This window comes from Ochotona curzoniae, unplaced genomic scaffold (assembly GCF_017591425.1).
Source record: "Ochotona curzoniae isolate NIBS_2020 unplaced genomic scaffold, NIBS_Ocur_1.0 scaffold_3835, whole genome shotgun sequence".
NCBI classification, from domain to species: domain Eukaryota; kingdom Metazoa; phylum Chordata; class Mammalia; order Lagomorpha; family Ochotonidae; genus Ochotona; species Ochotona curzoniae.
In genome coordinates, this window is record NW_024467114.1 from 34,614,983 (window position 1) to 34,630,045 (window position 15,063).

The following is a 15,063-nucleotide window of genomic DNA, read 5'->3' on the forward strand; positions in this document are numbered from 1 at the left end:
GTAAGCAATATGGCATGAGAAAGTGACACAAAATGACTAGGACACAGAACAGGAAGGCACACTGATGAATGATGCTTTAGTGTCTGTGCTGAGAAAGGAAAGCAAAATTTACCGCAGAAAAATCAAGAGGGAGCTTGGAGCATGTGACTTTCAAGCAGATGTTAAAGGCAGGTCAGGAGCCCCAGAAGCAGGACTGGAGGGAGGATAGTTCCTGAGAGAAGGAGGGCAAAGAAGACTGCAAATCATTCCCAGGACAGATAAAGAACAGCCAAAAATTTTGAAGTTCTCCAAGTTGTCCACATCGCTGCAAAAGTCTTTTACTCAACTTCTGTTTGTCTTGGGGGAACAACAGGATGAAATGGCAGTCACGTGGGCCCACTCTCTTGGTGTTAATGGCTAACGCTGCCAATCCATCCACACTGAAGATTCTATGTTTTTAATATTAGACATTGTTGCTATACAAACAAAAAGCACTGAAGAAATGCTCTCATTGGAAAGGTTATTTCAAGAAGTAGGCAACAAAACCTGTTTAAATTGCTGTTTTGAAACTTCCATTGGGCCAGCATTGTGATGTAGCTGGTTAACCTGGTGTCTGTGAAATTCCTGTCCCATGTGGGTTCCATTTTGTGTCCCAGCTGCTCCACTTCCAATCCAGCTCGCTGTTAATGGCCTGGGAAAGCAACCAAAGATGGCCCAAGGGTTTGGCCTTCTATCAGACACTTGGGAAACCTGGAAGGCAACGCTGGCTCCTGGCTTCTGGTTGGCTCAGCCCTGGCCAATCACAGCCGTCCAGGAGAAATCAGGGAATCTCTGTCCTTCTCTCTCTGCAACTCTTTCAAATAAAAATAAATGCGTTTTTAACAAACGTGATTTCCTTTAAAATCCAGGTTAAAATGTTAGGGAAGTAAACACAATATAAATAAAAAGAGTAAAGGGAGTGATCTAAATTCAATTCTGTGTAGAACAATGGTTTTATCCTTTGGGGGCTTATACCATTTTTTTTGGAGCATATGATGAAAATGGCAGAATTTTTTTCTCCACAAAATACATACAACATTATGGGGGGGAAAAAATCGTATCCCCTGTCCTTCTGAAAGCAATGCATAAAAGTTCCTTCTAAGAGTTCAGAAGTGCCAGAAATCATTGAAAGATTACTCAACCACCGAGAAGAATGGAACCCTGACATCACAACAAAATGGGAAAGTGGAACACAGGCTGAGGGAAGCAAACCAGACATTGAAAGGCTAATGATCGTGCAGATGGCAGATGCCAAACTATCTGGAATAGAAATACGTACAAATACTGTCTTTACTGAATCTGCCCCACAGAACAAACCCTGCTTCACCTTTACCAACACCTCATCTTCGTCATGAATCTCATGCTATGTGATATTAACATATTCATTCTTTATTTCATAAAAAGGCCTGTATTGTACATACAATATTTACATGGAAAATGCATATGGAAAATGTTAGATATTTTATTTTGAAAGTGTCAAATATTTTAAAATCTACATGTGCTCACTAAACTCTTCCTTTAATAATTCTCTATATTAGTTAAAATGTCATGTAATAAAATTAGAATGTCAAAAAATATGAAGACCGTCTAAAATATTAATGAGGACAGTTAGAAGCTGAAAGCTTTGGGTTGTTTATGAACGCTTGCAATCATTTCCATTGATGAGTAGCAAAGGCTAATTTATTTATAAATTTCTATTAAAACTCAAAGTTCACATTACCTTTATTTGATGAAAAATAGCTATATAGTTTAAAAGCCATGTGATAGAAAAAGTAAAAGAATGTTGCATTGAAAAAAACATTAGGGCCTGGCGTGGTAGCTTAAAAGCTAAAGTCCTGGCCTTGTACATGCCTGGGATCCCATATGGGCGCCAGTTCTAATCCTGACAGTCCCACTTCCCAACCAGCTCCCTGCTTGTGGCCTGGGAAACCAGTCAAAGACAGCCCAAAGCCTTTGAACCCTGCACCTGTGTGGGGGATCCAGAAGAGGCTCCGGGCTTCTGGTTTCGGTTCAGCACAGCTCCGGCTATTGCTGCCGCTTGGGCAGTGAAACAGGGGACAGAAGTTACTCTTTTTTTCATATCTACCTTTCCAATAAAAATCTTAAAAAAAAAAAAAAGAAAAAAGAAAAATTGTTAGGATTTACTCTAAGCAATTTAAGCCTAAAGTGAAAAGTTAACTTCCATGAGTTTCAGCTAGTTTTATTTCTTCATGAAAGAGGATTGAACAAAATCACATCCAAGACCCTGTTGTGCCAATGTGTTCTGATATTCCATAATTTCAATATCTTTATCTAATTTTTACAAAGTCAAGTCAGTAACTCTTTTTGTGAAAAAGAGAATAGCTGCAATTAATCCCAGAGTAACATGTTTCCAGGAAGTGATTCAAAGCTGGAGGAGGCTGAAATGCTAAATGGCTGAGTCTGCACAAGTGGGCGATAATTAAGTCGTTACGCTCGCTCTTATTAAATATTAATGCATTCTCCATGGCTTTGATCGGAAGGGCTTTCCCCACAAAAGAACTCTGCAGGATGAGTCACGTCCCGCTCTGAGGTGGTCCCTACCAGCTTCCCAGGATCCACAGTACCAGGAAATTTCACTGTGGTTCACAGTGTTGTACTTGGCCTTTCATTAAAAAAAAAAGAGAGAGAGAGAGACAGAGAGCTTACAATGTTGATACCTTCACATACTAGCCCACTGTAGCAAAAGTTTCCTTTTTTTAATAAGAAAAAGAGCTTGACATAAGATAATAACAGTAATAATAATAATAACACTACTACTACTACTAATAATAATAATAATAATACAGCCTTCGTCAGCCAAGGCTCCAGCCATCTGAATGCACTCACCATTTGTTTGGTTTGAAATCTGGTTGCACATATGCCAGGGCTCAGGACCAGAGATGCATCTGGATGGCAGAATCCGGTCAGTGCAGTCCCAATGACCTCCTTTTGTTGTTTGTTTTCTAGCACATGCTAGCCCCAACGAGACAAACAGCATACAATGGATTTTTGCTTTCCCATGTGGTTCTGCAGCAGCGATACGAAGGCCCTCCAAGGCAACAGGTTTCATTGTTGGCACTGCTGAAGAACGCTGCTTTTATGCTCTTTATCCATCACCATTTTCCTTTGTAGCAAAGGTTTTCCCACCAAGTACAAAGCAAATGCAGTCCAGAAAATGCAGGGTTCCATCTTTCCATTCCCTTCCTGGTACCAACGTCATAAACCTGCACTGGTGGGCAGTCATGCTGATGCTTCTGATCCCTAGGAATGTAGTCAGATGTAGGGGTTCTCCATTCACAGTCCTTTGAAATCCTAAATTTGAAAACACAGCTAGTTTCTGCTGTACAGCTGAGTTCTATTCTGTGAATTGATCAAAAATTCTGCTGTGTTAGAACTCAAATTCCTTGTTGAAATGATTTAAAAAATAATGAAGAAGATTCCAGGTCAGAAGGGAAAAAAGAAAAAAGAAGGAAGGAAGGAAAGAGGTGGGGAGAGAAGGAGAGAATAACATGAGGAAGAAGGAAACAGGAAGAAGAAAAGAGAGGGATGGAGAAAGACAGTGGGTGAGAGACCAGCACACAGAGATCAGCCTGCAAGACCAAACTGCACACTCTCGCAAGCAAGCATTTCTGTCTGTCCCACAACATCAAGTGAATGCCAGCAGGCACCAAGGATTAACCCTAACTCTAGGGCTGACAACGACAGACACCTGTCTGATGGAGCACGCGGCAGTGGTGCCTGTGGTGGTGTCGCCATAGCTTATGCCCTGTTTGTGGCCAAATTTCATGCATTGCCTATCTCAGTGCCTTGATCATAACTCTGTTTGCACATATTGAATGTCCCACTATGCCCCATAAATATGTCAATAGGTTTCTTGGTATTTTTTAAAGTGTTAAAAAAGAAAAAGGCTATAACCATGTCTTGATTTTATCATTGGTAACTTGAACAAATCTGATCAGATTTTGATGAAAGGAAGTGGAACACTGTTTTCTGATGTGTGTGTGTTGAAAGGACGACTAACACAATTGAGTTTGTAAGTTTTTGCAAATTGCCCATCATGGATCACTCAGCGTGTGGAATGACTCACACACGACCTTCTGCACTAGTTTTTGCGATATCTCCTTCTTTCTTACTATCCTCAGAAGTTCCTGAATTGGGGGTAGAAAGTTCTTACTGAGAAATAGTGATTAAGATTCATTAGAGAATTAGGGACCAGAATTTGAGGCAACAACTAATGCAATACCTTTTAGGTATTTACCCACCGTAATGCAGGTAACACTAACTTTGTGTCTCAATGCTCCTTTTGTTGACAACAGGTCATTGATAACCTAGGCCCTTTGGAACTTATTCTTAATACTCCCAGCCACCATAGAGTTCACCACGGTAAGAAAGTCCTGTTTATTTCTTGCTTCTGTTAAAAATTATAATGTCAAGGTCTTTGCATGACTTTATCACAGTTGCCCAAATTGGTGTCTGTTGTATCAGCAGGCACAGTTTCTTCTTCTGTACCCAGTTGAGTTCATTTCCAAACACAGGCTGTGCCTGCTTTATCTGACTTTCATGTTTTCTTTATTTCTTCATCCCAGCTCAGTTACAGTAGAAAAATAAACTAAGCAGCTAAGGAGGTGGATGTTTTGTGTCTTACAGGTGCTTAGGAAAGGGCGATTCTATGACCTAACCCTGCTGACAGCCAATCCTGTCCACACTCAGAGTCTTTAGGCTGAAAACTGGAGCGCTCTTAGGACAACCTGGTAGACAACACTGCATAGTCTACATTCTGGGAGCAAATGAATTAGAAGCTGCTCTTGTTTGGCAAGGGGAAAAAAACCCCACTTGGCTAAGTTTTACAGCTAACTGCTTCAGGCATGAGAGGAAAGCATATTTGTTCACCAGACCCTCATAAGAATGTGCAAATTAGTATATTTGTTTAGGAGAGAAAAAAAAAGATAAAGAATGCAAATATTCATACCCTGAGTTACAGAATGCTTACACAAGGCAATCACATAGCAATGAAAATGTTCCATCTACTGACATGTTCAGTGGCTTGAAGAAATGTCAACATCTCTAGCTTAGATTGTGTAAGTCTACGGGCTCCACAGGCCAGAGCAGGACAGGTGGCTTCTCTTCCACAGAATGCTACTCATGGGCAATTCATTGTCGCTTGTCATGAAGCCATGCTCAGGTGATGGTGGGTGGGTGCAAAGGCCTAGAGTCCCATGACCCTTGAGTACAGAAAAGGCAAATGCACATTAATCAAAGAGAAGTGGTTGCCACGTTGTTGTGTTGTTCTTGAGTTTCCCACCCACTGTGGCTGCACTTTCAGGATTTTTAGACCTCTATGTTATGGGCAGATGAGGATTAGTCCTCTGCTTTGTGTGTGTTTCTAAGCTTAGCAAGGCACTTGGTGCCAAACCCACTAGAAGCCCTGAGTGCCCTTTTCCAGGTGTCCCTGCCAACAACAAGTTCCCCCGTTGACACATGGTGAGAGACAACCTGTTCCTCCACCCAGCTTATAACCAAGGTTTACATGGTACGTGGCATGGACAGACAGCAACCAATCCAGTCCACTTTTATCCTGGAGAAGAATTTCTTTCCTGGGGAAGAATATCTAATGGTTCAAATGTTTGACTTAAAAAAAAAATCAAAGGTGTACCCAGGGAACTTTTGTTTTTGATTCTTTCTTTAAAAAAAAAACCCATGAAAGTAGCAAACATTTTGCACACATTACTTTTAAATCTTGTCTTCTATTTGCTTTTTGTGGAGCCCTTTAATTTTAAAATATTAGCCTTTCATAATCCTGAAAATGAATTATTTCATGTTTCCTAATCAAAAACATTAAAGAAAAAAAATAGATTTGTTGTAAGAGAACTCTTGCCTGTTAAGTAAAACTACTTGCACATGAACAAAATGAAAGCTGTATTGTTGGCTAATAAAATTTGCTCTTGTCAGTGAGAAGGCATTCTTAGGAGAATCATTCTGTTGCTTAAATCCTAAGTTTATTTAAGCATTCCTAAAGCAAAACCAAAAGATGTCACTCAAAGCAGTATGTCTTGTTTAAAAAAAAACTATTTTTGATGTTTTGTCTCATAGGTAGGAATCGTTACTGTATAGACAAAAATTTTGCCGGCACTCTTATTATTTGGGACAGAATGTTTGGTAAGTAACACATATAGAATTGAATAGTTCATGTGACTTTTCATTCACAAACAGCTAAAGATCACACCTTTAATGTTTATCTTCCAGGGACATTTGAGGCAGAGAATGAAAAAGTTGTTTATGGCCTAACACATCCTATCAATACATTTGAACCATTCAAAGTTCAGGTACCGTGACTGTTTTTTGTTTTTTTCTAAATTTCTCTCTTTTCATAAACCACAGAATTAAGAGTAAAAGTCAGCTGTTGAAACTTGGGGCATAGTACTCTAGAGTGAAAATTGTTCTTAATTGTGAACGTATCTGCAAATAAGACTGGTACCCAAGCACAATCTGGAATCAAATCAGGCAAAATACGTTGGAAGTGAACTCATTTTAAGCATTTTCAAATGCGCCTACTTATCTACACTGAAAATGTTTTAGCAAACATTTTGCCTCTCAGAATAGACATGAAATGTATTCATGTGTGCAGAAGGAGCAGTGGTGACATGCATAATTAAGGCGGATCCCACAGCAGAGCAAACATTTTGCCTCCAGGCTGCATAATTTTGCTTGGAAATGCAACATTCAGTCTGTGTCTTCTCTCCACAGTTCTGAGTGTCAGAAACTATTACGGATTAGTTGTTTGGGCACATTCCCTCACCTGTGAAGCAACAGTGCACAGGACGATTTTACGTCTGACATGTGGCATTGGTTGTTCCTTGGCGTCGACGGTTGGCGCTGGAGAAATGAGGAATGTCTGGGGACCCCCCCAATCCATCAGCGTCAGACCCCCACTAATCCTCCCGGGATGTGGGGCTGCTAAATAAGTAAAAAGATAAGAATGCTTGAAAAGCTGAAGAGACAGCTCATGCCCAAGGTCCTCCTCCTTCTTAATGGAGAAATTGCAGGTTCCTATCTGGTCTGCTTTTCAAAGGGGCTTCAGGTTTTCACAAGATGCTCCAAGGAGAAAATTGTGGGTGTTTACTGAGTTTCTGCGGTCTGTGGGACACGAACTCACAATTCTCTCCAGAACCCACCCCCCCAAAAAAAACACCCCTAAAACTTTGGAGGTGTTGATTTTGTCATTTCCATTTTCTGATGGACACTCCCAGAAGTTAAATAATTTACCACACAGTCCGGTAATTTCTTTGCTTGAACTTAATCAAGAAGGATTTCAGGCGAGGGCTAAGGCATGCATAATTCAACGTAAGCTTTGCACGGTGCTCGTTTTTCCAATAGAGGATATTGCCGATGTACCTTACAACAACATCCCCCATCCAAGAAGAAATATCAATGCTCTCTTCTTCTCAACTCCTCGAAATCTCTTGGACTTTTTTTTTTTAAAGATTTATTTTTTATTATTTTCTTATTGGAAAGGCGGATATACAGAGAGGAGAGACAGAGAGGAAGATCTTCCGTCTGATGATTCACTCCCCAAGTGAGCACAACAGCCCATGCTATGTCGATTCGAAGCCAGGAGCCTCTTCCGGGTCTCCCACGCGGGTGCAGGGTCCCAAAGCCTTGGGCCGTCCTTGACTGCCTTCCCGGGCCACAGGCAGGGAGCTGGAAGGGAAGCGGGGCTGCTGGGGATAGAACCGGCGCCCATATGGGATCCCGGGGCGTGCAAGGTGAGGACCTTTAACCACTTGCGCCACCGCGCCGGGCCCCTCTTGGACTTTTTTAAGAAGATTTTATGTCTCAAGAGAACACTAATAAATATGGTCAGGGACCTTCAAAACAAACAGCCTTACCGCCCTGAATGAGCCCAATCCTGTCAGAATCTTGGAAGCTAAGCAGAGTCAGGTCTGGTTAGCATTTGGATGGGAGACCGCAGAGGAATACTGGGTGCAGTAGGAATGGAGATGAGAGGAAAAAATATCAAATCCCTGTAATTAGAAAACTGTACCATGGAAAATAATAAACAGGTTATAAAATAAAAATGAGCCTTATAGAGCATAATCCATCCAGAAATAATACATTGAAAACTACCTTTGGGCCCGGCGGCATGGCCTAACAGCTAAAGTCCTCACCTTGAACACCCGGGATCCTATATGGATGCCGGTTCTAATCCCGGCAGCTCCACTTCCCATCCAGCTCCCTGCTTGTGGCCTGGGAAAGCAGTCGAGGATGGCCCAAAGCTTTGGGACCCTGCACCCATGTGGGCTACCTGGAAGATGTTCCTGGATCCTGGTTTAGGATCGGCATAGCATCGGCCGTTGCGCTCACTTGGGGAGTGAATCATCGGACAGAAGATCTTCCTCTCTCTTCTCTTCTCTGTATATCTGACTTTCCAATAAATAAATAAATCTTTAAAAAAAATAGAAAAGAAAACTACCTTTCCCTGCTCATGTGTATGACTGTTTTTTAAATGTGCACAAACAAAATAAAACATGGTCTTCAACTCCTTACACTTTGAAACCTGCTGCCTACGGGGATTAAGGGGAGGTCTTAGAAAATGCAATTTCTATTCAGTGGATCTGAAGTTTTATCCAGGATCCAGTGCCACCAGCAAACGCCGAGGTGTAGTGCCAGAGCTGCCCGTTGATGGGCAACTTTTTACATAATGATGCATTGGAACGGCAGCTCCTTGCCGAGGAAAAAGGGGCTTGTGTTAGCAAAGATCATCTGTGCCCACAAAGAGAGCTGGGCATGGTGATCAGGATTCTAACACGAGAGGTCTGACTGTGTCACTGGTTACTCAATCTGAGCTTTGTGTCCCATGGATCACATACACTTTGAGAATTCTCTATCTCCGGTGTGTCTGAAACTTACTTAGAAATATCAAACCAACAAGTTGTGATCATTAGGAGTCCTTTTACCTGTTAAAACATGCAGTCGCTTTCACTACCCCCCCCCCTCCCCCCATTATGGTAGCTAAATTCCTCTTCCCTTGAAAGCATCAACAGCATTATGTGACACACGGCTGACTGCCCACTGACCAGGATTTTCTGCATTGTGACAAGGCATGGCTCATTCACTTGTTTGCAAGTCCTACCGTTTCAGAGCACTGAGCAGGTAGATAAGAAAAAAAAAAAAAATCTAACATTGGAATGTTACACTAATTTCTCATGACTTGAGTCCACAATGAGAGAAATAAATTGCAGGTGATTTTCCAAAATAAGGGGAAAAAAAGGTGAAATCTCTGATGCCTGTTGAAACTCCTAACACATTCATTTTCTTTGTTATTATTGAAATGATCCATACCAAACCAGAATACCATTACATCCTGTATTGTTTCTTAGTTTGCTTTCTTTGATTCCTTATCACAGTATTGTAAGTAATTTTTAATTCCATGTATATAATGCAAACGTCTTAAATTCTTCAATGGACAATGAAAACGCCAATGAGACCATATTCTGAAAAAAAACAAACATTGCCCAATCCATGAATGAATTCGATACTTCTCACTGAAGTTTACCTCTACAGGTTAACTCTGGGAGTCTTTTTAAATCTGTAACACATAATTACACCCATGAGCGACACAGCTAATTACCCAGAGAGCGGACGTCTGTTGGGCACTTAGCATTTGCAGAAATGTGTGAAGCTTCTGTGTATGTCAAATGCATGTGTAAAGAATGTGGGATCTTACTGTGAAACTCAAGGCAAACTTCCCCCCTTAGGAAATGCATTCTACCTCTCCAATATAAAGGACAGATAAATTAATGCTCACAAGTGTGCTCTCCAAAATGGCTCCAAATATTTTTGTTTATATGGTATGACTGTTGCTGGCACAATAGAGATTTATTTTTGAAATTGTGGGGCAGGCATGCGAACTTTGCATATTTTCATATATAACCCTAATCACTGTTTAGCAAGATGTTAGCACAAGTGTTTGTTAGGTGAGGATGTAAGTGTATAGCTTATTACATTAGAAGCAAAACAGTTTAAACCTGTTTATACTCTGTAGACCTTTTTTTCGTTTTATTACACAGTTTGATAAACTTTTTAAAACTTTTTTTATTTCAATATTGTAATTTGGCCATTTTGGAAGCAGTGACGAGAGCACATTTCAAGGTAGACAGGTGACATAGGATAAATCACAATATAGAATGTGATCGCTTATCAACGTGTATTAAAACAACAGGTGCAAAGTATCAAAATATACAAATCATATCAAGCAAGAAGTGTATGAATTTTTGCATATAATAACCTTTTTTAATGCTGTAATATACTCAATACATTTTGTTATAGTTGTCTTATTCTTAATTCATGATATTTAATTTATCCTAGTTCCACCACTTGTTGTACATGTGGACGACCTTCTGGGACACGCCTGGATTCTTCAATAAATTCTCCGTCATATTTAAAGGGCCGGGATGGAGTCCGGGTAAACCAAGACTTGGCTTGAGTGAAGACATCCCACAGGTAAACAAAGTTCAAGGCAACAGTTGGAGGTGTTGTAGAACAGCTTCCTCATGTCTGGTTTACAGCCAGACTGTTTAGCACTTGTCCATGTTGCCTCCGTACCTCCTGAGACAAGAAGGCACCTGCTCTGATGAAGCCTGTGGTGTGTAATTCGATGAGCAGTGACGACACAAGCATCCCATTGCCTCTTACCAGGGAGCTAGCAACAAGGACCGCTAGCCAGACACATGCGAACCCATGGAGCCTTTCCATAGGACAGCTTTGCAAATTCTCAGGGCCCAGACAGGGAGTTCTAGGGCTGCAGAGATGGAGGGAGCTTAGGAATGACTCATTCAGGCTCTAATGCTGTTTATATATAGATCAAGCTTCCTGGGAGATCTCTAAGCATATCAACACAAAATGGATATTAGACGTCAGATTGTGACTGTGTACATTCTGTATTAGAGGGGCAGCAGTAGAAGTCAACATAACACATGCAGATTTTCAACACTGGAAGTCAAATGAAAAATTCAGGTTCAAATGACAACTTATTCTCTAGAAAATAAATTTTTTAGTAGTTCAAGTTATACAATTTGGTCCCTTAGCAAATAAGATAAACTTTTTATTAAAAAATATGACGTTGGCACACAGAAACAAAAGGAAAACAAGCACCTTTCTATTGTAACTGGTTTTCATTCTTATTTTTGTATTTGAGAGTTGGAGGAGCAAAAAGAGAGAAGGGGGGACAAGGAAGACCCCTTTAAATGATTTACTTCCCAGATGCTCCTGGCGACCAGAGCTTGCCGCAGCCAAAGCTGGGAAAGAAGCTCTGCTTAAGTCCTCCACATGGGTTATAGGAACTCAGTGGCTTGAAGCATCAGCACTGTTTTGGGGGTTAGTGGAAAGCTGAAGTCAAGAGCCAAAGAGAGGAGGTAAATTTAGATATTACTATATGGGGTGCAGGGATTCTTTTTTTTTTAATATTTATTTATTTATCCTTTTATTGGAAAGGCAGATTTATAGAGAGGAGGAGATACAGAAAGATCTTCTGCCTGCTGGTTCATTCCCCCAAATGGCCTTTAAAGCTAGTGTTAAGGTGATGCAAAGCCAGGATCCAGGAATTTCTTCAGGGTACAGAGTCCGAAGTCTTTGGGCCATCCTCTGCTGCTATCCCAGGCCACAGACAGGAAGCTGGATGCAAAGTGGAGCAAACAGGATTCCAGCTGGCATCTGTATGGGATCCCATCTCATCAAAGGGGAGGATTAGCCGATTGCATTATTGCTCTGAGCCCAGGTTGCAGGCATTCTAACCATTAAGCTAAATAGATACCCATGAATATGGTTTAAATAGTACTAGGAATATTACAATCAGCCTTGGGTCCAGCATTGTGACACAAAAGGTTACGCTGTTATTTGCAATATTGGCATCCCGTGTCAGAGAACTGGATAGGACCCAGGCTGCTCTATTGCAATCCACTGGGCCCCATGTGGAAGAACTAAGTGGAGTTCTAAGTTCCTGGTTTTGAGTTGAGCCAGTCCTGGCTATGGCAGCCATTTGTAAAGTAGACCACTAGATGGAAGAACTCTCCCTTTTTCTGTCTCTCTGTCACTTTGCCTCTCAAATAGACTTTAAAAAAAATACAGGCTAACATGTGATAGTTCATGTTTATTTGAGTATTTACAGTTTTACAAAAGTCCTAATCTAAATGTTTTTCTTTATTCTGTTACCAACACTGCTGCGTTTAAATTTATACAAACATTTTTGCTTGTGTTGGCAATTCACTGGGCAACAGTTCTTCCACTTGATATGGGTGAAAATAATTTGTGTATTTCCTTTGAAATATTTATATAAAATATTTTCCTTTGAGCATTGGATTTCCAGAGCCCCCTGTCCCAATTTTTGTTTTATTTGTGCTTATTTGTTGTGTTCATGGGCATTTTGTCAGGTGTGGGCAATCCCACATGTTGGCTTGTTGACTCTTGCATCTGCTGTGTGGTCAGTACTGGCATTGTGCTTCCTAGAAGGTTGAATCTTACTGTAATGTTTCCAAAATGAGAATCTACCCTTTCAATGTGTGGATAGCTCTTCCCTTTCAAATTGGATTTTTTAAAATAAAAATGAGAAGCAAATCCTTTCATTTGTTTTGCATTGCTCTTGATTCAGTGTGGATTGTAGCGAGATGCATAAACCTTGAAACAACGAAGAAAGGACTGCTTTCTTGTCTCCCCAGGTTACAGGCAAAGAAGTCCCCTTCTGCTCATCTGCATCGCAGTGGTTAAAGCTGTACACAGTGCTGCAGTTTGCTTTGATGTTAGTTTTTTATGAAGATACCTTCGCAGATTCCATGGTAAGTGACACCCACTTTGCATAGAGTGGGAAAAGCATTCTGTCATTTTGCTTGGAAACAAAAATAATCTCCCCTCACATGGTTGTGTTCAATTCCTCTTAGCAGTTGATGGCTTCAGTTTGGATAGCATCTCATATTTAAACAAGTAACTTCCTTCTTCTAGGCTACAAAATGTAAATGAATTAATTACCCCCAAAGTACTGCTATATTACTGCTAACAAATGCCATTTAGCTAAGGTTAGAATTGAAGGCTTGGGAAAACAAATGTGTTTCAGCAATTTCTTTCCTTTCCTCTTTTTTCTTTTTGAAGATTTATTTATTTTTTATTGGAAAGTCAGATATACAGATAGAAGGAGAGACAGAAAGGGAGATCTTCCGTTTACTCCCCAAGTGGCCACAACAGTCAGAGCTGAGCTGATCCAAAGCCAGGAACCAGGAACTTCCTCCAGGTCTCCAACATGAGTGCAAGGTCTCAATGCTTTGGACTATCCTTGACTACTTTCCCAGGCCACAAACAGAAAACTGGATGGAAAGTGGAGCATCCAGAATTAGAACCGGCACCCATATGAGATCCTGGCGCGTGCAAGACAAGGACTTTACCTGCTAGGCTACCATGCTAGGCCAGTGTTTTAGCAATTTCAACATGCCTATTTTTCTTGGTACAGAGTATGTGATAAAATGCCTTTGGATAGTTCTCAATGTTGGCTTGACTTCCTTTGGTTTTATCCCTCCTTAAACACTGAGCCTATCCATTCACCTGAGACAAACATAGATGCCCTGGTTTCAGCTGTGACATTCAGAAGCAATTCTTTTTGGTCCAAAAAGAGTATGTGCAAACATACAGAACACAAATAATGTATGCTAAATGCATTGTAAACTGTGAAAAGAATAAAAGCATAGTTAGCTTTGATATTTGCTTTGTTTTGCAACATTTTTATAATAGATTCTTCATGAAAGAGTTTCTAATAGTTCAAAGATTACTTGAAAACAATCAAGTAATTAAACTGGAAGTAGATAAAATAAAAGATAGAGAAATCAAGTAAATCAAGGGGAAAACACTTTTCTGATTTCTAAGCAAATAAGTACCTCATGAAATAGCATATCTGAAGCTGGGGTGAACGATGGTTATACTGTAAAGAAACAGGGTTTTATTTAACTTCATGGTGTTGTTAGTTTCTTTTTTCTTCCTGATGTTGATTTTGTTTTGTGTGGCTTTTCATTTAAGTGTATAGTTGCTGTGTAATGGAGACTGTCATATCTAGTAACATGTTATTTAACTTCATGGCATTGTCAATTTCTATTTTTCTTTCTGTTGTCGATTTTGATTTATGGCTTTTCCTTTGAGGGGATGTACAGTAGCTGTGAAATGGAGAGTAACATAACCAGATGTGAGGATGGACTGCAGTATGCATAGAAGCCTGGGCATTGGAGAGATGGCTTGGAAGAATAGCTAAAGATACAGTCAATCATGAGGTTACATTATGAGAAATACATTGTTTAGGAGCATGCCATTGTGCCATTGTGTGGTCATTACAGTGTAAATACATTTCATGTGTACACAACAGCAGACAGGGCCACAACAACGGGCATCACTGCATGTGAAATTTGCAACCCATTATCGAGGGAAACATTAGTGTGTATTATATAATTCAGTAGAGGAAAAGGGCAATATATTTGAGTAGGCAAGCATAACAAATGTTAGCTCTAGGTAAATCCTTCTCTCCCACACATGTAAGATGAGGTTGTTCTCAAAAACTCTTCTTAGCACATATAAAATGCGTAGGGACTTACAAAGCTGCCTCCAGGATGTCATTTCATTTAAACTATCTCAGATGTGGATGTTCGCTTGATATCTTCTGCTCTAAGCAATAGAATATCCAGTTAAAGGTCGCTGGACTATAACTGAATTCAGGAGCAAGTGTGTCAAGGATGGACCAGTTCAGCAACTCAAATGTGCAGAGCTGAAAAAAAAAAATTGGCTTGAATTGTTCAGCCTTTTCTCACAGTTAGGTAATTGCCACAACTCGGGGCATCTTGTCCCCACAGAATTGAACCAACTGCAGCAAGTTCTGTTCTCCCAGAGAATCTTGCTAATTTCACTCTGAATGGAACTGAAAAGGCTGCCGAACTTCCCTTCCCTTCATGCCATAATGTTGGGGAAGAATTCCCAGCCGACACTGAAACCAAGAACTTACATCAGGATATGAAATAAGCATGC

At 40.5% G+C, this 15,063-nt stretch overlaps 1 protein-coding gene across 1 annotated transcript in view; it reads left to right on the top strand.

The window, feature by feature from the left end:
- AGMO (alkylglycerol monooxygenase) overlaps window positions 1–15,063 on the top strand; it is a 292,645-nt gene that overhangs the window by 135,610 nt on the left and 141,972 nt on the right. The window contains exons 6-10 of the mRNA XM_040964982.1: window positions 4,335–4,401; window positions 6,109–6,174; window positions 6,262–6,341; window positions 10,384–10,518; window positions 12,729–12,845. Of these exons, the coding sequence (XP_040820916.1) occupies window positions 4,335–4,401; window positions 6,109–6,174; window positions 6,262–6,341; window positions 10,384–10,518; window positions 12,729–12,845 (465 nt within the window). The remainder of the gene's footprint in view (window positions 1–4,334; window positions 4,402–6,108; window positions 6,175–6,261; window positions 6,342–10,383; window positions 10,519–12,728; window positions 12,846–15,063) is intronic.